Source organism: Sminthopsis crassicaudata, chromosome 1 (genome assembly GCF_048593235.1).
Source record: "Sminthopsis crassicaudata isolate SCR6 chromosome 1, ASM4859323v1, whole genome shotgun sequence".
NCBI classification, from domain to species: domain Eukaryota; kingdom Metazoa; phylum Chordata; class Mammalia; order Dasyuromorphia; family Dasyuridae; genus Sminthopsis; species Sminthopsis crassicaudata.
The window spans coordinates 510,884,935-510,907,354 of record NC_133617.1 but is presented as its reverse complement, the minus strand read 5'-3'; the positions used below and the strand labels follow the sequence as shown (position 1 = coordinate 510,907,354).

At 35.9% G+C, this 22,420-nt stretch overlaps 1 protein-coding gene across 2 annotated transcripts in view; it reads right to left on the bottom strand.

Moving 5' to 3' along the window:
* Positions 1 to 22,420, bottom strand: part of PEMT (phosphatidylethanolamine N-methyltransferase) — a 151,090-nt gene that overhangs the window by 20,877 nt on the left and 107,793 nt on the right. For both annotated transcript variants that reach the window (XM_074281592.1, XM_074281591.1), the window contains 2 exons: positions 15,427 to 15,572; positions 2,693 to 2,804 (listed from right to left, as the gene is read on the bottom strand). In XM_074281592.1, coding sequence (XP_074137693.1) covers positions 2,693 to 2,804; positions 15,427 to 15,572 — 258 coding nt within the window. The remainder of the gene's footprint in view (positions 1 to 2,692; positions 2,805 to 15,426; positions 15,573 to 22,420) is intronic.

Sequence of the window (22,420 nt, the reverse complement as noted above, 5' to 3'; positions counted from 1 at the left end):
GGGGCAGTCCTGCTTTGTCAGCACTGTGGGGCCTGCGTGAAACATTGCCCATCTTTAATGGGCTCTCAGACAGGCCAAGATCAATCCTTCCTCCCTCCCCCATCTCTCCATTACTATTTCATGACAGTAGCAGCTCTGGGTTTCCCTCACAGAATAGTAAATAGTAGCCATTCTCCAGAGAGTCCCTAAGGCTTACTTAGCAACTCACCTGGGCATCTGGCTTCCTTTAAGCACTCCCTGGCTGATAGAAAATTACAGTCTCCAAAGGCCCCATGAGGATTCTTTCCCTAATAATAGTGAAAAAAAGCTTTCTTGTTTCTGCTGCAAGGCTTACTTACTCTCATTGAGCTGGGAGTACTTTCTTCTCCATGAAGGACATGTAGACTCAGCCTCTAATATATTGAAAATATTACTATTGGCTTTCTTTGCCTGGAGACGTCCGAATCCCACATCTTGAGCTGCACTCTACTTTACTTCCAGGTTCCCCCAACCTTTTCCAGTATCTTTAACCAGATGACTGGAATTGTAGCTAAAAACCTATGCTGCTATGTTGTAGGTGAAATGATTTTATAAGGGTCATTAACCACCTCCTAAACATACCCAGAATCTAGGAGAGAGCGAAAGCCTCATAAATAAATATACAAGGGCTGCCTGTTTGGGGCTGCTAGGTGCTGATGGAACTGGTCCTTTGCTAAGTAAGCAGAATGTCTGAACAAAGAAACCAACTAATTAACATGCATTATTAAGCATCTTCTATCAGTCAGGCAAATGACAGACCAAGCATTGGGGCAATTTGGTGTAACAAGAGCCAGAAAAACCTGGGTTAATAATCTGCTTCTGGTACTGCTACTACATCAAGTCAACTCTATGGGCCTCAGTCTCCTTATCAGTCAAATAGGGCTAATAATAGATATAGTATAGTATAGCATGAACAGTATAATACAGTATAGTGTAGTATATACAGGGTTGCTGTGAGGCTCAAATGATAGCATGTAGGTAAAGCATCATATAAATGTCAGCTACAATCACTCTCAGCTAAGAGTCAACACTATTCTCTTGGTCAAGAGAAATTCAGAAAATCATAGAACATTTTAGCTGAAGGAGCCCTGAAGAGATCAACCTGTTCATCTTCCCTACCTTATAAGGGAGGAAATGAAGTGCCAAAGATATGAAGTGATTTCCCGGATGTCCTTGAGTTAGATTGAAGCCTCATACTAAGTAGTTGCTGATTTTTTTTACCACTGCCCATAAAAACATCTTCCTTGTCTCTACAATAATGCTTAATATCAACACCCTAGGGGCTTTCCATGTGGGCCAACATGAATTGTGATTGGGTGACTATACCCCAGTATTTATCAGGAATTCCTTCTTTAAAATTTTTTTTTGCCTTAATTCTGCTCCTTAATTATGCCTTGCTATTAATTAACCTCCCCCCACCTATGGATACCTTCCATGGTTATGTGTGTTATATATATTCATGGTTATATGTACATATATATATATATATATACATGAACAATTTTTTTCTGAAATATAACTTCATTGGGGATGGAGTGGTTAAAGGAGAAAAAAGAATAAAATAAAAAAGGTGCGCAGAAGAGAACAATTTACAAGGAAGTAGAGAAAAAAGATATTCATGAATAATTTCTTCTGCTAATATATATTCTTTCTTGATCTGGTAATTTATTGTTATGTATTTTGAATCCTCCCTGATGTTATGCTGAATACATAATAATGCTTTCTTTTGTTTTGTATTTCTTTCCTGTTCTTTATGGTTTTAAAAATTCTGTTTTGTTTTGTTTTTTTGGGACAAAAATGAAAGAAAAAAATGAGAAAAAAAATTCCTGGGGGAGGAAGCAATCAGGATTAAGTGACTTGCCCAGGGTTATGCAACTGGTAAGTGTCTGAGATTTTGACTACAGGGCTGGTGCTCTATCCTCTAGAACATTTAGCTGCTTGAGATTCTCTCTTTAAAAGATCAAAATATCCTGGCTGATTTCCTGTAGCAGAAATCAATCAACAAATATTTATTGAGCCTCTCCCAGGAAAGGCACTTGGCTATATATTATAGAAGTAACAAGCATGAGGCTGTTCAGTAAAGAACACTAGAGTTACAGACTTGAGTTAAGTCCCTTCATCTTCGTCATCATCATCATCATTATTATTATGTGACTCTAGACAAATAACTCCTTTCCTCTAGATCTCAATTTTGTCATTTGTAAAATAACAGGATTAGAATGTGTCCTTTAAGGTCTACTTTAGGTTTCAAATTCTGAATAAATCATGTTTTCTTCCCTTTGTCAATACATAAGCATTTGCTAAACATCTAATGTGTTCTATGGAATGTTTTAGGTACAATAATTGATAATAATTAATAACTATTAAAATGGGAACATTCATCACTAATTATGAATATCACTAAAATATTGACTTTAGATTTCAAATGACAGTATTATTAATTTTTTTTTTTTTGGGTCAAGGCAATTAGGGTTAAGTGACTTGCCCAGGGTCATACTGCTAGAAAGTATTAAGTATCTGAAGCCAGATTTGAACTCAGGTCTTCCTGACTTCAGGACTGATGTTCTATCCAGCTACCCTGACAGGATTATTAATAACAGAGTTTGGTATCTTATAGTAAGATGAATAGAATTCACAATTATAATGAAAACATTAAATATAAACTTATACTTACATGATTGACCACCCTAGGTAGTTGGCTGTACTCCCCCAATACATAGGATTGTCCAGGACATTAAATGGAAACTTTGTCACTCTTGCTTCCTTCAAAATTCCAAAGTAATCACCTGTGGACAAAAATAGAACCAGGAAGCTCATTCATCCATTGAACAAATACTTATTACAGTTTACTATATGGCTAACCCTTGCTATAAAGCCGAGAGAGGCTATAAAGTCTGGAGGATGCAGAAGCCATTCATAATTATCTTAATAACTATTAAGATAACTTTCAGTGGTCAACACCTCCACTTCAATTGTCCAGAAAACCTTGTGAGAGTAGGGATCATTCTGAACAAACCTGAGCTTTTGCTCTTTTATATTCCTGCTATTCAGAGTTACCCCTGCTGAGGGGGAATCCCCTTTCCCCTCATCCCCCTCACCTCAGCCTCTATCACTTTCATAGTCTATTGATCCTATAGTTGGACAGATCAATAGAGCATGTGTAGAATCCCTTGCCTATTTGTCCCACCATTGCTTTTTTTTTCCTTTCTAAAGGTTCTTCAGCTGCTCACATGATTTTATTTATCCTTTCTATGTAGATGACTCATAGACTTACAGATCCAACCCAAGTGTCTCCCACATCACTAACTGCCTAGAGAACATTTCAAACTAGGTTTCTAGGAGACATCTCAAACTCAACATGTCCAAAACAGAATTTAATTTTAATTTGTAATTTTTTTTCCCAAATCTATTCCTTTCAAATTTTACAGTTTCAGACAAAGTCAGCCATACATATTCACAATCTCAGTCTGAACACAATGATTTTAGAAAGGCCTGGGAAGATTTACATGAATTGAAGCTGAATGAAACTAACAGAAGAAATACATTGTACACAATAACAGCAAGAATATACAATGATCAATTATGAAAAGCTTGGTTCTTCCAGTGATCCAAAGCAAACCAATACATTATGGACAGAAAATGCCAGCTACATCTAGAAAAAGAACTAAGGAGACTGAATGTAAATCAACATATGCTATGTTAACTTTTTTGTGTTTTTTTCCCTTCCCATGGTTTTTCCCTTTTGTTCTGATTTTTCTCTCCCAACATGATTCATAAAGCATTGCCTATTCATATCCTTTAATCCCTTATGTACTGAATGTGGCTCTTATAATAGTTATTGATTTGTATCAATACCCAGATCAGACTTTTATCAATTACTTTTCTAATTCTAATTATAGCTACACTCACTTTATTTGTGCAAAACTGTTTCAATTTTATATAGTTGATCTTCCTATGTTCACCTCAGTATTAAGTTAAAAAGTGCAATTGTACTTGTGCACACACATACATGGATGTGTTTTGTTTTTAAAATAGATTTGGGGGAATGTTTACATTATTTGCAAAGTCATTTTCTCCTTGAAATTAAATATAATAAGACTGTTGAAGAGCCAAATGAATGTGCGTTTATAGACTGAGAGGTGGAGGTTTTTTCTGCCCCCTACAAGTTCTTCCAGAGCATAGAGAAAACACACTTTGGCAGAGCTCTTACCTGGCAGCAAAAGTCTGGCAATGTTTAGAGTACCCACAGAGTTGAATGACTGTGGACTCTGTGTGTGCATGCACACATGCATATGTGCAGGTGAGAAAATCCATTCAGATTCACAAAAGATTACACCTTCCTTCAACTCCTCTGCCCTTCTCTGTAACTGAAATAGTCTTTCATCAGTTTCTTGGGACAGATACTTGGCCTTAAGCTGTTCTGATCCTTTTTACCTCAAAGAAGATCTTGGAAAGTACACTGGCAAAATGTTGTATAGACATTATTGGACACTGTCAGAGCACTTAATTTGATGCTTTTGCTTAATTGCTTTCTTACCAAGTAATTTCAATCTAGATATTTGCAAAAATAACTGATATAAAATTAAAAGGCATCAATAAATCTTATTTTTTAAAAAATGAATTAAATTTTATCTGTGCACTGTATTTTATTTATATTTACAGATTTTAGATCTGTCTTTCTGGAAATAATTTGGCCAAATAGTCAAGGTCCACAATCTGTTTAGGAATTTCCAATATATTTTGCTAATTGAAAAGTGTTGCTATTTATAAGTGTCTGACACTTTTCTATTTTTATCTCTCAGTGGGACTTATGGGTCAAAGGCTATGGAAACTTTAGTCACTTTCCCCCCACAATTCCAAATTGCTCTCCAAAATGGCTAGTCCAATTTACAACTCAATCAACAATAAAGCAGTATGTCTACAACCCTTCCAACTTCAACCCTTTCCATCTTTTGTTATCTGTGATGATTTATTGTATGAGGTGAAACCTTAATGTTGTTTTGATTTACTATTAATGTTTAAAAACTAATGAAATGATTCAAGACAATTCCAATACTTTATGATGGAAACTATGGAAAATGAATGTGGATCAAAGCCTAGTATTTCCACCTTCCTCTTGTTTGCTTCCCTTATATTTTTTTCCCTTTTAATCTGATTTCTTGGACAGCATAATGAATATGGAAATGTTTAACCTTTATTGCTTCCTGTTTTGCTGGTAGGGGAAATAGGGAGAAAAATTTGGAACACAAAGTCTTTGCAAAGATGAATGCTGAAAAATATTTTTGCATGCATTTTGAAATTTTGAAATTGTCAAAATGAAAAAAACTGTAAATATGGTTTTTAATGGCTTGCAACTTTTTGAGAACTTCTCATTTTTATCTTTTGTCTATCCACTGGGAGATGGCTTTTGTCCTTTTTCTTTGCTAGTCCCCTATATAATCCTGACACACACCCCCATCTCTATTGAACTTTACTTTATTAGACAAAGGCCAATCCACTAATCTGTCAAGATCATTTGCAACCCAACACTGTCAAGCATCTGTAATTCTCTCAGCTTTGTATCATTTAAAAATTTGATGGGTTTGCAAAGTATGCCTTTAACCTAAGTTACTGAAAAAAAATGTTAAACAGTACAGAATTAAACACAGATCCCTGAAGTCCATTAGAAACCTTCTTTCAGCCATTAATGAATATTCCCTTATTCTGGTGATCCAACAAGTTCTGAATATTCTGGTATATCTCTCTACATTCTATACAAGAAAAAAATAAGACATACTTTATTGAAAGAGTTGTTAAAACCAGGGTAAACCATCATCATCATCTCCAGAGCATTTATAAAGTGCTTCCAGGTTAATAAAATACTTTTATGAATATTATCTCATGTTGTCCTTACAATAAGCTTCAGAGGGTATGTGTGTGTGTGTGTGTGTGTGTGTGTGTGTGTGTGTGTGTGTGTGTATGTGTGCACTATTTTACAGATTAAGAAACAGAGACAGATAATTGTTAAGTGATTTGTCCAGAGTCACAGAGCTAGTTAAGAATCTGAACCTGGATCAGAACTCTGGTCTTCCTGATTTCTGATTCTATGTCCAACTCTCTATTGTGCTGCCTGCCCAGACTATGTGTGTAACTCCCTTCATCCACTACTTAATTATTGGGATCTGGGTAATACCCTGGCACATTGCACCAGTAGGCCTTCTTGGTACCTATTAAAAGCCAGGCTTCTGGAAATTCTGTAAGTGCCTGCAGTGAGGCTGAGCAATTGAGCTAGCTTGAGGGCCTAATCCCAGAACAGATTTTAAACCTTTTAATCATTTCCTTCATCAGCAGATCTTCTCTCATCCTCTAATAGGCTGTTATCTGGACTTATTCCCCAGCGGCTAACATTTCCACTTCTGCTTATTCTCCCCATCCTGGTGATCATGAACTTCTTCCTGACTGCCAATGAACAAACATCCACCCCCAATGCCATCTATCTGAATCCTTTCTCCCTTCCTCCTGTCTGTCGTTAGGCTACCCAAAACACTTATTGTATAATGAACTTCCTTTCACTTTATACCTCTTCATCTGATCATGACTGCCCAAACTCAACCTATTTAAGTGGCTTCCTATTGCCTTTAGAATATAAACTCTTTAAGTTTTAAATGCCCTTTATAATTTGTCCCCAAATTATTTTTCCATTATCCACTGGACATTACTACCCTCTGAAATCCAACCAAATTAGCCTTAGAATGCAGTAAAAGGTATCAAATAATCTGCCAAGACTGATTTCTCATTCATCTCATTAACATGCAAATTCTTTCCTTGTTAATAAATGGTAAAATTGTATTTATATCAGAGAAATGTTAAAATAAATTTATGATTTATTATCAGTAAATGTTTAATTTGTATACCTATGTTACATACCTATATACTTGGAGTTATTTAAAAATTTCTTGAGTGAAAAGGAATGGTGAGTGGAAAATTTTTAAGAAGCCCCAGTCTATACAACAAACTTGGAAAGAAAATTGACAGCTTAATACAAGAGATATTAAAAACCTTGCCCAGGTAACAAACCCTCTAAACATCAGAATGGATCAAATAAAATTGAACGATCCCATGAAACACCAGAATATTATTAAATAGTCAAAAGAATGGGAAAAATTCATTCTCTGACTCTGGTGGTCCATCAAGTTCTGATTATTCTGAATTCATTGGGAAGTCCACATCTCTCTGTATTCTATGTAAGAAAAATATGGAAATCATTGCTAAAAGCAGGATAAATTATCATCATCATCGTCATCATCATCATCATCATCATCATCATCATCATCATCATCATCATCATCATCAGAGCATTTCTATAATTCTTCAAGGTTTATAGAATGCTTTTACAAATATTTTCTCATCTTGTCTCACAAGAAGCCTGGCCTCATTAAAAAGTGATCTGGAAAAAATATCTAAAAAAAAAAAAAAAATCACAGAAAACCACAACCAAAAAAAAAAAAAAAGCAAAGACCAAAACACAAACCAATGAGCTTTTAAACCATATTTCATAAAATCTTGCAAAAAAACTTTCCAGACTATTAGAACTCTGGTCACTGTTTGAAAGAAATATAAAAATGAAAATTCCAGAGATGGTATAGTCATAATCCAGGACTTCCTAGTCCAATTAAAAAAAAAAAATAAATACTGTAAACAGCCAGAAAGAGTTCAAGTACTAAGGAGCCACAGTCATGCTCATATAAGATTTGGCAGCAAAAACTCTAAGGGAAAATAAAAAGGAAAAATACATTTTAACAATTGGAAAGGAATATACAAGGATGAAGTGTTTACTGTAGTTTAATAGGAGAAGAATAATCAGTTGGCTAAGTGACATAAATGATCTGGAAAGAATAGTTTTGATTCATGATCTTAAATGAAGAAAGACAAGGGAAAGCAAAAGAGAAAGCTAAAGGGAGAAAAAACGGAGGGGATATAAAACTTGCTATTTTGTGTCATCTCTTGAGTCACAGTAGAAAACTATACAAATAGGGAGGAAGGAAGAAGGAAAGTGTCACCTAAATTTTAGTTTCACTGGAACTAGTCAAAGGAATGTAGAAGATACATATATGTAAATGCAAAAGTTTTTTTTTTTTTTAAATACATTCAAATCAATAGGGAAACAAGAAGGAACTGAGAGGGGGGAGGAAGAATTGATTAAAAGAGGGATTAGTTATAACCAAAATGAACTTCAGTGTGAAAGGGTTTATATGAAGAAGGGTTAAAACAAAAAAAAGGGTAAGAAGGTATAAGTGGGATCTGTTCAAGGGGGAGATAAAGGAGAAAGGGGGATATAAATAGTATTAAGCATAGACCAGAAATGCTGAGTACCTTTCTCTCACTTTTACTTCCACCTGCCATTTAAAATGGGTGCCATAAATAGAAGACAAATAGAATACTATAAATATTATAAAATTCATTTTATAATAAATATTTATAAAGACTAATGACCACAGCTGTGAATAAGATAAATTCATTTATAAAAAGGAAGTGAATAGCAAAATAGATGAGAAGCAGAATTCAACAATATATAGTTTGCAAAAAACACTTTATAGGAGGACTAAATGGTGGGGGAACAGGAAAAAGTATCTCTCTACTCCATAACTTTTCTATGCAGATACAGAAAATATACCAGACTGAGTCCTGATTGGGAAACCTCTTAAAGAAAAAAAAAAAAAAATCAAAGTCATTTTTCCAGTGCTACAGAGAGACAGGGTGCTCATGGAAACCAGGGACAGAGTCTGGCCAGCAAGGGCCTTGCAAAGCATTCCAGTACAAGAAGAGGCAACACTATCAATGATTGCCAGCACTGAGAACTTAAAAGTGATTGGCCCAGGATCCCACATGTCATGATAGGATTTGCACTTAACATTTATCTGACTAGCTGGCCCAGATCTACTATTTTTTTTACACTATTCCAGGATCTCAGGTATAGTTCAGGCTAAGAACCCGCAAGCTTGTGGTGTCCGAAATAGTTCTGATCTAGAGCAGAAGATGAATAGCTGCCTTCCTTCTCTGAGCTTCACAAGTTCCTGACATACTTATGCACTTTCTATCTACTACTTTTAATCTAACATAACATGAAAAACAATTTATTGGAAGAGAAGCTAGATTTTGTTCTACCCATATACTTTTATGAATTTTTTTTCACAGAATTTCTATACTCCTTTAGCTCTTCAGCAGAATATGTACAATCTGCATCTATATCCACATAAGCTGAGATTGTCTTATCTGAGATTGTTTTATTTATATTCACTGAGATGAGAGGACTAATTATCCCAAGAAATGTGGTTTCTTGTGAAATGACAAAAATCAATTACTTTTTCTATATGATTCTCTGAAGAGAACCGGTCAATTTAGATTCAACTTTTTTTATATCTCTAAGTTTCAAGGATAAATGTCAATGTTGACATGATTTAATATCGTCTGCAGTTTTATGATTGTTATCAGATAACTTACAACATCAGTAATTAAATTAATGTTTACAGATGGTCTAAAAAAGTGCAATCCTCATTATCCTCTTCCCTCTTTTAGACTATTGTCTCCTCATCAGGAATGAAGATGATTTTTTAAATTGTTTTTTGTTTCATGAGTGGCCAGGGACAAAGAACTCATCACCTAATTGGCAAATTTCCTAGGACTAGCCTGTCTTTTTGGTGACATGAAGACACTTGCCAATCAAGATGACACTTAGGTAGAACTTTTATGGAGGAAGGTCCAAGTTAAAATGTTATTATGACTTGTCAAGGTGGCATCTGCCTATGATCCCTGGTGCTGGGAGAAGCTGAGGCTGGAGGATCTATTGTCTTAAATTGTAGTAACGCTACAGCTGACTGAATGTCTGAATAAAGTACAGTATATAGTGAGCCCCTGAAACCCACCAGGGTGTGTAAGGATGGGACAGCTAGCCTGTTTCAGAAAAATGGAGCAGGTTAAAGTTTCTATTCTATAATAATAATTCATTATTGTCTCCCAGGAGAGATGGGAGACCCAGTCTCAAAAAATAAATGTGTAATTTGGGAAAAGAGGATTTCTTCAACTTTGCCAAATGAGAGCGACTTTTATAAAGCAGAGATTGGGACCTTCAGGAGATGAACCAGAAACTAAGTTAAGACTTGAGTAAATCTGTAGAACAGAAAGCCCTGGCCTGTAAACACAATGAAGAATGGGCCATCCTTGGGTGGTAGAATCATTTTGACCATCAATCCCCGCTCTATCCTGCCCATTAAATACAGGGCAAATCGGGGAATTCCAGAAACTTTGAAGAGTTCATCCTGGCTATGAGCCTGGAAGCATCCTATCCCCATCTAGAAAAATTCTAATTTGTCTCCCTTCTCACAGACCAATTCTGCCTAATCAGAGATGGAAAAAAAAAAAAAATAGGTCAAAGAGGATTTACAATGGGCACTGCTCTGGGATCCAGGTAGAGTTTGGGGACCTCTGCTAAGTGCATCACAGCAATTGTCAAGGCACAAAGGGCAGAGGGAACCCTGAGGTGCTGGCCCTGGGACTGAGAGAAAGCTCATTCTCCTGAAGAAGCAGGAAGTGGCACTGTGATGGCAGGGGTGAAGGGATAATGTCACACTGCTGGGGGGGCAGTGCTGGCTGGCACAGAAACCTTGTTTGAGAGGAGTGAGTCACAGCCCTTGGGTAAGCACCTCACCCTACATTTGGATGCCAAACACAATGTTCTTCAGCATATCTAGGCCAATTCCACTCAGAATAGGCAAGTCTAAAGACTGGGCTGAGAATAGTTTTAATGGGCTCCTTCCTTCCTCCTAGAGGACAGAGGGATTTCCACCATGGCCAAGTCCCAAGCCAACTAGGTGGCAAGGTGAGGGAGGACAAGGAGAAACCAGGAAAAGTTGTTTGCCCAGTGTGGTCACTAAGAAAACGTATTAGATTTGGTAACAAGTAATCACCTGGGTTCACATCCTGGCTTTGCCACTAACTAGTTGTATGTTCAAGAACAAGTCACTATTTCTTCAGATTTCAGTTTCCTAAGCTGAAAATTTTTGAGGTTTAGCTTCTAAGAATCTCATTTTCAACTCTAAATCTATGATTACATGATTCTATGATCCTAAGATTAGGATCCTCAATCATTTCCTTATGAGGAGCTGCTTTTGAATTTTATAAGTTTTATTACAGCTGAGTAAAAAAAAAAAATTAAAGGGGAATGGCAGAGGGGAATTCTTTATAATATAGGGAACCATTGTGGCAGCAGGTGATTTGAAGATTAAAAAGGTGAGAACTAAAACTAAATGGTAGAAAAAGAATATTTACGGGCGTCAGGGAGAAAAGTAACATTGCATTATTGAGACATACTCATGAAAAAACCTAGTAAATACCAATCAATCAAAAATCATGTGCCAGCCACTGTGCTGGGTATAGAGATACAGAAATCTATGTGCTGGGTACTAGAGATAAAATATACAAAGAGGATAGTTCTCATCTTCAATAAGTTTACATACTTTCAAGAGAAACAACATCTAAATATATACATAAATAAGTATAAGATAATTTTGGAGAGAAAGGTACTAGCTGCTGTGATATTTAGAAAGTCTTTGGGTAGAATGCTGAGCTTTGAAGAAAACTAACTCTTATATTTGGAGACTTCACCTTCTCTAAAGCTGCTTTTCCACTTTTACCATTCCCTCTCAGGAGATGACCTTGACTTATAGTTTGCTGGGTAAGGGGGGGGGGGAGGGAGAAGGGGAGAGAGGGGAGATTGTTTTCTGCAAACTTTTCTTTTCAATTCCATATTTCAAATCATTTTGGTATGCTTCCTAATCCAATGCACCTTTCTTCTAGAATTAGAGAGTTCAATATCAGCCATCTATATAAACTTTTTTTTTAAATAGAATATCTGAACCAATCTACTTTCTTTTTATCCAAATATAATAACACTATTGGAAACATCATTTTGATACATTTCTCTTATTTCAAGTACTGTTCTAGGAGATTTTGACCCTAAATTCTTCTATATCTCAAGAGAATTTATTCCTCTTTTTATGCAATAGTATCAGGAAATTTTGTTTGCTATGACCATACCACAAGAAACCCAACTATTTCTTCAACACTAGTTTCATACCCATCCATCATAGGCAGTTATCATATTATTCTTCCAATTCCTGGCTAGGTCTTTTCTTCTCCAAACTATAATCATTTCTGGGGTCTAAGAATAGAGTAAAGGTTAAGAGGGTTATATAATTTTTCCAGATCTCTTTGTCAAGTTGTAAGCTCCTACAGGGCAAGTACCCCTATCCTTTCCTCCCTCCTCCCCTCCCCACTCCCCCACTTTAAGTGTCTATTTCCTATAGAAATGGGGCCAGAAGATATGGAAAAAAATCTTCCAAAAGAAATGTAAACTAAAAAAAAAATCAACAAAAATGATGAATGCTCAGAGCAAGGCAAAATAATTTAACTCTGAAGTACCACTTTATACTAACGAAACTGCCGAAGTCAGAAAAAGCCAAATTTGAAAGGGCTGTTGTTAGACAAAAATGTTAATTCAATGTTAATGAAGCTAAAAATGGGTCCAAATGCTCTAGAAAACAATTTGGAATTATTTAAGAGAAGTTACTAAATTATTTATACTCTCTAATCCCAGGAGCCCACTGCTATAAGTGAGAGTCATTTACACCCCAAGAAGATCAATGACAAGAAAGTAAAACTCCTGTATACCAAAATATTCTCAGTAACAGTGTAGTAATAAGAGAAATAATAAAGAAATTATGTGCCTCATTACTTGGGAATGGATAAAAAAAATTATGATTTACAAATATAATTATGAAATATATAAATTCAGAAAAACACGGGAAGATTTGTACGGCCTGATAAAGCAGGGCCAAAGGAACAATAAACATAGAGACGACTGACTACAAGAATATAAATGAAAATAATCCTGAAGGCAGCCAAACTCATGTCAAATGAAAAGGACAAAGTTCAAAATTATTAAAAGGCAGACAAAATAAAATCCTATAGGTCCTTTCTTCCAAGATTTTTTATCCTTATTCTTTTTGACAAGCTCCCTTATTCTCCTTCACAGCCAGACATTCCATGTTTTTTTTTCCCTTAGTGGTGTCCAAGACAGAGGGACAAATTGACGTCATTGGTGCAGGTGTCTTGTCTAACTTTATAAAGCTTGTGTTGTTGATTCCGGACATCAAATAGTAGCTGTCTGATCTGAAAACCAGGAGTCACGAGTAAAGCATATTAACGGTAAACTACAGCAAGGCTGGAATCTCCATCCAGAGGCAAAGGATCTCATCCAAGGCCCAAGTCATACACTTTATAGGAAACTGGATGGCTGTTCAAGGAAAAAGTCTATTCCCAGACTAACTTCAAGAGGCCTACTAGGACAGGAGTCTTTCCCAGAAATGACTAGGTTGGAAGAAGCCTACTCTTTGTGGGCTATTTGACTCATGCACATTGCTTTCCAGTAAAAACAAACCTCTGGCAGATTTGTGGAAAGAAGTAAATCAGGTTGAGTAGAAATCATTGCACTCTAAACTCATTGCAATGTCTTCCATTTACAAGAATAGGAAGAGGAGAAATCTTATGTTACAGAAAAGGAAACTGAGGCTAGAGAAGAAAAGTGAAGGGTTCAAAGTCACATGTCTAGTAAATGGCCCATTTTTTTTGATGAACTCTTCCCTTAGGACAAAACCAAAAAAGTCAAGGACTTTATAGAATTAGCTCCCAGCTTTCTTATAAGGAACTAGCCTTTTCCCTTTCCCCATCTTTATTTATTTAATATTTTATTTTTCCCAGTCACATGTAAAACAAATTTTTTACACTTGTTTTTACAACTTTGAGGTTCCAGATTCTTTCCTTCCCCTACCCCATTGAGAAGGCACATGTGAAATTATGTAAAACATTTCCATAAAAGTCATGTTAAAAAAAAAAAAAAGTTATATCCCAATCTGTACAGATACAATGTGAATATGGATAGCGTTTTTTTTTTAAATCCTAAGTCCTTCAGAGCAATCTTGGATCACTACATTGGTGAGAACAGCAGTTATTTACAGCTGATCATCCCACAATGTTGCTATTACTTTGTACACGGTACATTTCAGTTTGCATGAGCTCATGGAGGACTTTCAAGGTTTTTCTGAGATCATCCTGCTCAACATTTCCTACAGAACAATATTTTTCTATAATGAACTAGAGTGTTGCAGAAATGGAATTGAATGCCTTGCCTTGAAATGTTCAAGGTGAAGCAAAGGCCAGGCAATAACACATTAAGTATGCTATGGAATGGCTTCTTATGGGAGTAGAGCTAGATAAAATGGCTTCAAAAGAAACTTAAATACTAAAATTCTGTGGTTCCCTGATTCATCTTAGGTTACAGCAATCTCTCCTACATCTCAACCAGAGTACCTAATGCTTATAGCTATAATTTATCATTTACTGCTTTATCCTGCTGGCTAGGTCTTTTTTTTTTTTTTTTTTTTTTTTTTTTTAAATTTAAAGATGAACATTAAAAAACCAAAGGCTTTTTCAAGGTCTGCTAATTCACTATTAGTCAATAGGGTGACTAAGTAGCCAAAAAAAATTAATACAACCTTGATCGCCATTTAAAAAAATTTTTTTCCCCAGAATAAAGCAGTAATTGTTTTATATCTAGATTTCTCCTCATTTAGAATGTTGCATTCCCTTTTAGGGGTCACACTTTAGAAAGGCTGCTGGAAAAATAGTATTATGGCCAAGGAAATAGAACTCAAATCTACATGGTACATGGACTAGAAGTCATCCAAAAGTGATGACAGAACTAAAATTTACATGGTACATGGACTGACTAGAAGTCATAATAAAAGTGATGCGGAGAAGACATGATGTTAAAAGAAAAGAGAAAAATTCTAACTATATTCAAATATTAACATATGGAAGATAGATTAGATTTGTTCTGTTTGATCCTAAAGAGGAGGTATGAGAATGTTGTATTTAGGTAGCAATGGAAATTACAGCTTGATATAAATTAAAACTTTCTGACATATTAGAGCTTTCCCAAAGTACACAGGGCGGATGGGGAAGATGACCTCCCTATCACTGGAGGTCCCGATTCATTGGCTAGATGAGTAGCTGTGAGATTATTTATAGAGGAGGTGCCATATCTGGGCTGAGCTAATGGTTCTTTCCAACCCTAAATTTCTGTGGTTCTATTAGGTGTGTGTGTATTCCTAGAATGCCGGAAGCAGGTTTCAAACTTTCCATTTCTCCTGGCACCTATCTGCTAAAATAACATTCTATCAAACATGTTGGGTATTCAAGTATTTCTTCAATCAAAGCATTCATAGGATCATAGAACATACAGAGCTTTTCAACCTTCTTCCACGTCAGATAAGACAAGAACTGTGTCTCAGGTGCTCTGTCCTAAGCTCTTACCTAGATATGTCCCAATGAATCCAAGGGCATGAAAGCTGGAGAGCACAAAGACAATCCCGATTCCCAGGATGATCAGGCCTAAATAATAGGCTTCTTTGCAATCCAACCCTTCCATCTTCGGCTGCCTCAACATGGCCTGGGTAAAGCTAGAAGAAAAGACAAGAGAAAGATAGAAGATTTAGTTGTGGCCTGTAAGTCAGGGAGATATCTCTACATACCTGCCAAGTCCATTAAAGCCATCATAACCACATTCTTGGCTGATTCTGCATAGCAGGAGAACCTCATGACAATTCATATGATATTATTAACTATTCACGCATAACTATTAGTTGAAAAATTCAATAAGCACCTACTCTGTTCCAGGCACTGGGAAATAAAAAAAGAGGCAAAAGACAACCTATTTCTTCAAGGAGAAAGACAAGATGCAAATAAATATATTCAAAGCAAGCTACATAGAGGAAAAACAGGAAATAATTAAGAAGGGAAAAGCATTGGATAAGGAATGCTTTCTGTAGAAAGTGGGGTTTGAATTGAGAAGTCAGTTATTCGTAAGGGATCTTAGCAATCACTTAGTACAAAATCCTCATATGAATATGGGTTATTATTTTTGTTAATAATAATAAGACTCTGTCAGCCATTAACACAACAGCTTTATTTAGCTTATCAGGTTACTCCAAGTGATCAGTGTTAATCTTATTTGAGGGAAGATGGCCCTGGTCCTAAGACTAGGAAATCCTAACAGGGAAGGTGGAACAGGGTGCAACTTCACAAACAGCTAAGGTTGTAGTAAAGAATGGATGCCACATAAACATGTATCCTTGCCTATTTCAGTGCAGAATTTAAAAATTTCATGCTTAGAATTTCAATTGTCATTCTAGTCCAATTTCCAATTCATTATATACATCCCTTCTACTCAAATACTTCCAGCAATGAGATGTTTGCTATCTTCCAAGGCAGACCATTTCATTACTAGACAGTCCTAAAGGTTAGTTCTATTTATTAATCCTATTTTACCCCTGGAAACACTCAGAAGACTAATCCCTCTTCCACAAAATAGATCTTCAAATTTTTAAAGTTACATATTTGTTAGTCATTTATTTTCTATTCTAGGTATACTATAGGGGCAGGTAGGAGGTGGATGCTGGGCCTGAAATCAAACATTTCTTAGTTGTGTGACCCTGGGGATCATTTAATCTTGTTTACATTACTTTTCCCATCTGTAAAATGAAGTGGAGAAGAAAATGACAAACCACTACAGTATCTTTGCCAAGAAAACCACAAATCAGATCATGAAGAGTTAGATTGTACTCAAAAATGTCTGAATAACAACTACAAAAGCATAGTATTACTCCCAGCTCTTTTAAGTATCTTTAATAAGATACTAGCTAGATTTCTCCCTATCATGACCATCTTCCAGCTTGCCAATGTCTCTCTTATACCAAAAAATTATACTCCCCAGAAACTTCATTTTCATTAATAAATTGGATTATTTGGTGGCAAAGTTCTGATCTCTTAATTTGTCTCTGGCATTTGTGCTCTTAAGGGATTAAATGACTGCTTCCATTGACTTTTCTTTTTCCACTCTTTTTCAAAGGTTGTTTGGAAATTCAGCAGTTCATCTAAAGCTTCAAGATAGGCCAAAGAGAAATGACTCATAGATTTCCAAAGAAAGAAGTAGGAAGAGAGGAATCTGGAAGGATTGTATGAGCCATGGACAGTAGAGGTTAGCACACATTTGCTGTTCATTGCTTTTGAGATGTAGAAGCTCATATGCTTTTAGTGGTTCTCCATGGCCTACTAAAAAAAAAAAATCCACACTATTCATCTTGATATTGAAAGGCCCTGTAAATCAGGTCTCACGCTACTTTTCCAGCTCTGTCTCCCACTTCCCCAAAATGCATCCTTGACCAAAGAAAGCTTGAATTTAAAATTACAGTTGGCACAAGGCAGAGATGTGAGGTGAAAATAAGTTAGCAAACTAGGAACTTGAATGTTAGGATGAGAAGTGTTGATTTTATCCTGCAGGGAAGGAAATGATGGACTAGAAATGGGAGAAAACTATGGGAAAAGAAAACTATGAAGAAGTAATGAGAATTTGGATAAGTTGGTAATGGTAACAGATAGCATCTGTGTAGTGTTTTAAAGATGGTAAAACACTTTATAAAAATTGGCTCATTTTATCCTCACAACAAATTTGGCATTAGATGCTGTAATTTATCTCCTTTTTACAGATGTAAAAACTGAGGCAGAAGTTTAGAGCATTCTGAGAGTGAAATGGAAAAACCACACGTATGGGTCTAACAGGCACTTGGGAAGTATGGGAATGAAAACTGGGGAGAGGTAAAGGATGTATGTGTATGTATTTGGGAGTCATTTGCATAGAGGATAATTAAATGCACGAAAATAGACAAAATTGTTAAGGGAATAAACTGGAAGGAGAAAAAAAGGCTAAAGATGCCAATATGTCGTGGACTACAGGAAGAGAAGGAAAAAGAAATTAAGGTTAAGGAAGAAGTTTAGTGGCTACATTAAATATCTGTGGATCCAAGACTGCACATAAAACAGGACAAATCTGAGGTTCAGATATCAGCCAATCTGGCCAGACACAATCTATAGGAAAGATCCCTATAATCCCCACCTATCTTGGCTGAATCCCCTCCTTGATTTTTCCCTGTATTATCTTGCCAGATAACTTCAAGATTTTCTTGATTACTGGTGCTGGTACCTCCTGTCCCACTGTTGACCACATCTCACAATGAATTTGGAGAAGAACAAAAAGTAAAGCTATAACAAGATTACATGTTCAAATGTTTTTGTTTGATTTTCAAGACTCTTCAAAATATTTTCATTCCACTTAGCCAATATGTTGATGGGAATTCTAAAAAAACTTTTGAACTAAACCAGCTTGTTCTCAGGAATTAAAATGAGACTATCCTATTCTTATTAATCATACATTCTGGTCATTTCAACCTGATGTCCTATTTTACCAGAAATACCTAGAAGTCCACTGTTAATCCACCCCTCCTGTCTTCAACCTCTGAGACTGTCTTGATTAACTTCTTAAGCCAACCACACTCCTTCTCAGTTCTCCCTCTTACTACCTAGATTCTGGCCCCACTTCTCTACTTCCCCCAAAACTATAAAAGTCATTTCACCCAAAAAGCAATTTCCTTGATCACTTAAATCTGCCTTGCTTAGTCATGGGTGATTAAGTCCACAAAGATACTTCATGAAATAAATCACGTTTGTAGACATCTGATAGATGTCTATGTCATAATTGTTCCGTGTTGTTAACCATTATGCGCTCCCAAATTTGGTGACTATTTCTATTTATTACATCTTCTGGTGCTTTTTTAAAAAACACATTAAGGCAAACTTTCAGTTTCCCAGATCACTTCACAATACCATATGTTCATGTTACTTCCTTATTTATCTATTCTGTATCTTCTCTAATCTGTATTAACCTTGAAGATTCATTCTCTGCCTTCTGGGAAACTTTCCCTAACAACTTTAGTCCATATCAATTTCTTATCTTTCATCTTTTTTTCCTTTACCCCATACAGTTTAATTTAGCACTTGAAAGTAGATTCTCCATATTTGTTTTTGTCCAAAACCTATGATTTTATTAATATAGGAAAATTCTCTCTACCAATAAAAATCAGAGATTGTTCTGGAATTTAAAGTCTTGGTTGAAATTCATATGATAAAGAAAGAGTGGTTTGGTGACTAGCTCAAACAGGCTACTATGTGTCACAGACAGCACTTGAGTTCAGATCTTCCAAACTTTGAGGAAAGCTTTTTACATTCTAATTACACTGCCCCTAAGTTTCTCAATAAATAATTTTTTTATTGATTAGCTGGGGAAAGAGGAACAAAGAGGAGATAAAGGGAAGGCAAAAGAGAGAAGATGAAAGCCTGGTGGGAAGAAAAGGTAGGAAGGTGGAAGAAAATATCCCTTCTGAAGTTAGGATTAAAATTAAAATTGATAGAGCACAGCTCAAGTCACCCACCTAAAAAGTCTGAAATAGCTAGCTCCTTGCCTCAGAGAAAAAATGGCTGAAGAAGGAATGAAATCTTTCAGCAAGATAGAGAAGATTTCTTTAATTTGGTATCATTTTTCTTCTTAACAGATAGTCTAAACTAGAACCTGGATGAAGAAAAAATAAGAGATGGGCAGTATTATGGGTAGAAAAGCCTATTTGACTAGAAGTCAGATTTGTTTTCTAGTTGGTCTTATCTCTACCATTGGATGACCTTGGAGAAGCAAAGTTAGTTTCCCTAGGGCACAAATTTCCTCATCTCTCAAACATAAATATTATTTTGGGGACATAACAAGGTAGTGGTAGTGAGTTTTTGAGAAGCTCTTCAAGAGTAAGACTAAGAGAACAAATCTAAGAATTTTGGAATTGGAAAATACCTCAGAAGTGCCTAGTCCAATCAACATGAATCTCCTTTACCTCACACTTGACAAATGGACATTCATTCAGACTTTGTTTTTAAAACCTATGGTGAGAAACTACTACTTCTGGAGGTAGTTCATTCCTTTTTGTTGGACATTTTTCCTCATATGAAACCTGAATCTGCCTTGCTGCAAATTCTATTCATTACTTTTATAACTGCCCATGGGGTTGAAGTTTGATTCTTCTTCCACACGGCACTTCAAATATTTGCTGACAAGTATCATGTTTATCCTAAATTATTTCTATTTTAGGCAAAATATCCCTATTTTGTTCCTTTTTCTCTCACATGGCATGATCTCAAGGCCCTTTCCTATCCTGGCAACCCTCTTTTGGACATTCTCTAGCTTGTTCAAAGCCTTTCTAAAATATATTGTCCAGAGTGGAATCCAATACTCTGGATGTGGTCTATCAATGGCAAAGTATAGTAGATTCATCCGTCCCTTGTTCCTGAACATTATTGACTCTCTCTGTTTTGGTCCTTCTTGAGTTAGATATCAACACTATATCTGTGTCATTAAAGGCATAGGGAGGGCTCCTTCTCCTATTTTTCCAAGTAGTTAATATAGCATTGGAATTAAATTTGTTTAAACATTTGGTAGAATTCACTTATAAATCCATCTATGGATTGACAAGGCAAATGAGGATCACATAAACTTTTTGGCTATGATGTCCCCTTGTGATTCACATTGAGTTTGCAGTACACTAAAAAACTTAAACTACACACTAATACAGGAGTCATTCATATCTACTCATCTTGTCCCCATTTTGGATTTTTAGAGTCCATCCAGGTTGATACAAAACAATTGATAAGAAAATTGTTGTTGAGGTTTGGCCACTCAACCAGTTCATCCATCTATGATAAATGTGCAAAATGCTTTGCTAAAATATAGACAAATCAAGCATTTCTTTCATCTGCCAGTGTAGTAACATTGTCAAAAAAGGAGATAGACTAGCCTGGCAGGATCTGTTCTTTGTGATCATTAACTACTCCTTTAATAATATGTTTTGGGCTTTTACCAGGAATTGAAATCAGTATGTTAGTCTATAATTTATGGATTCTATTTTCTTTCCTTTTATGCAAATTGGGATATCTGATGCTCTGCATTCCTGTGGCACTGTTACTTCAGAAGCTAGTTATAAGGTAGAACAGCAGTAGATAAACCTAGAAATTCACTACAGATAAAATCTAAGAAGGAAAGCACTATCAAAACTGATGATTTCAGATGTCTATATACAAATCCACAAAGTATGGGTAATAAGAAAAGGTAATCAATGATCTTAAGGCCAAGAAGCAGATTTGACTTTGTAGGTCTGTAGAGACTTGGCAGAATGAAATCTAGTTCTAAGTCTTATTCAAAAGGAAGAGGATAGGTAAAGGAGAACAAAGGAAAACCAGCAATGAATTTTAAAAAGATACACTCATTGAGAAATCTATGAGCATATGGGTAGTAATCTGCAGGGGCAGAAACAAAATTGATATCATCATCAGAGTAAGCTACAGACCACCTGGACAGAAACGGAAAGCATTAAGACTTTTAGGAAAAGACTACAAGCCTAGTATGGAGGCCTAATAGGTAGGTGAAGGGGGATTTAAATTGTCTGAACATCTGCTGCCAAAAGCAGTACAGATAATAATGTCTGAACTTGTATTAATGATAACTTCATATTTTCAAAGGTAGATGGAAATAATAAAAGGAACTGCTGTTTCATGGCTCATCTTAGGCAACAACTGGCTGCTGCAGTGGAAATGCCAGCTTCCTTTAAGAACTGTTAACAGAGAGAAAAAAAGGGCACAGTCAAATATATCAGATTTTAGGAAAGTATATTTCCAAAGCATTCTGAGAAAAGGAAGATAGGATCTCATGGCCTGCAATTCTAGCAAGAAAGTTAAACCTACAGAGAAAAGAAACTATAGGATCAAATTCTGAAGACAATAACACAAACAATTAATATCGGGGGAAATGGCCTTTGTCTAAAGAGATCAGAATAAATGGATAGAGAAATTGGCCAACCAACTTGGGCGGGGAGGAGGAAGAAAAATCTGTAGAAGATGGGAAGCAAAAGGGGTATGTGACTGTTATGAATAGTATCAAGAGTTTAGAATCTGAGGTTGGTGAGAAAATATAAGACCCCCTCCCCAACTATATCTCTGGAGAAATGAAGCAGCATAGTTTAGTTGCTTCAGACCTGGAAAAATCTGAATTTATGAAATCTTCTGACTCAAAAATTGGCTATATGGACCCTGGACAATTTCCTTACTTTTTCAAGGCCTTAGGCAACACTCAAACCCAAGAAAAAGTTGCAGAATTCTTGCTTATTTATTTACACTAACACAGGAGGTTTCTTGACTTAATCACTCCCCAATTCTCTGAAATATCACAGAATTCACAGGAATATACCCATTATTCTCTGAAAAAGTGAGGAAAAGAGAAATATCAAAGGGCAGAGAGCTTTACAGTTTATGGAAGATGATGCTGGATAGAAAATATAAAGTGCTTAATTCTTATTTGTCTTCTGTTTCTTTTCCTCTGGAA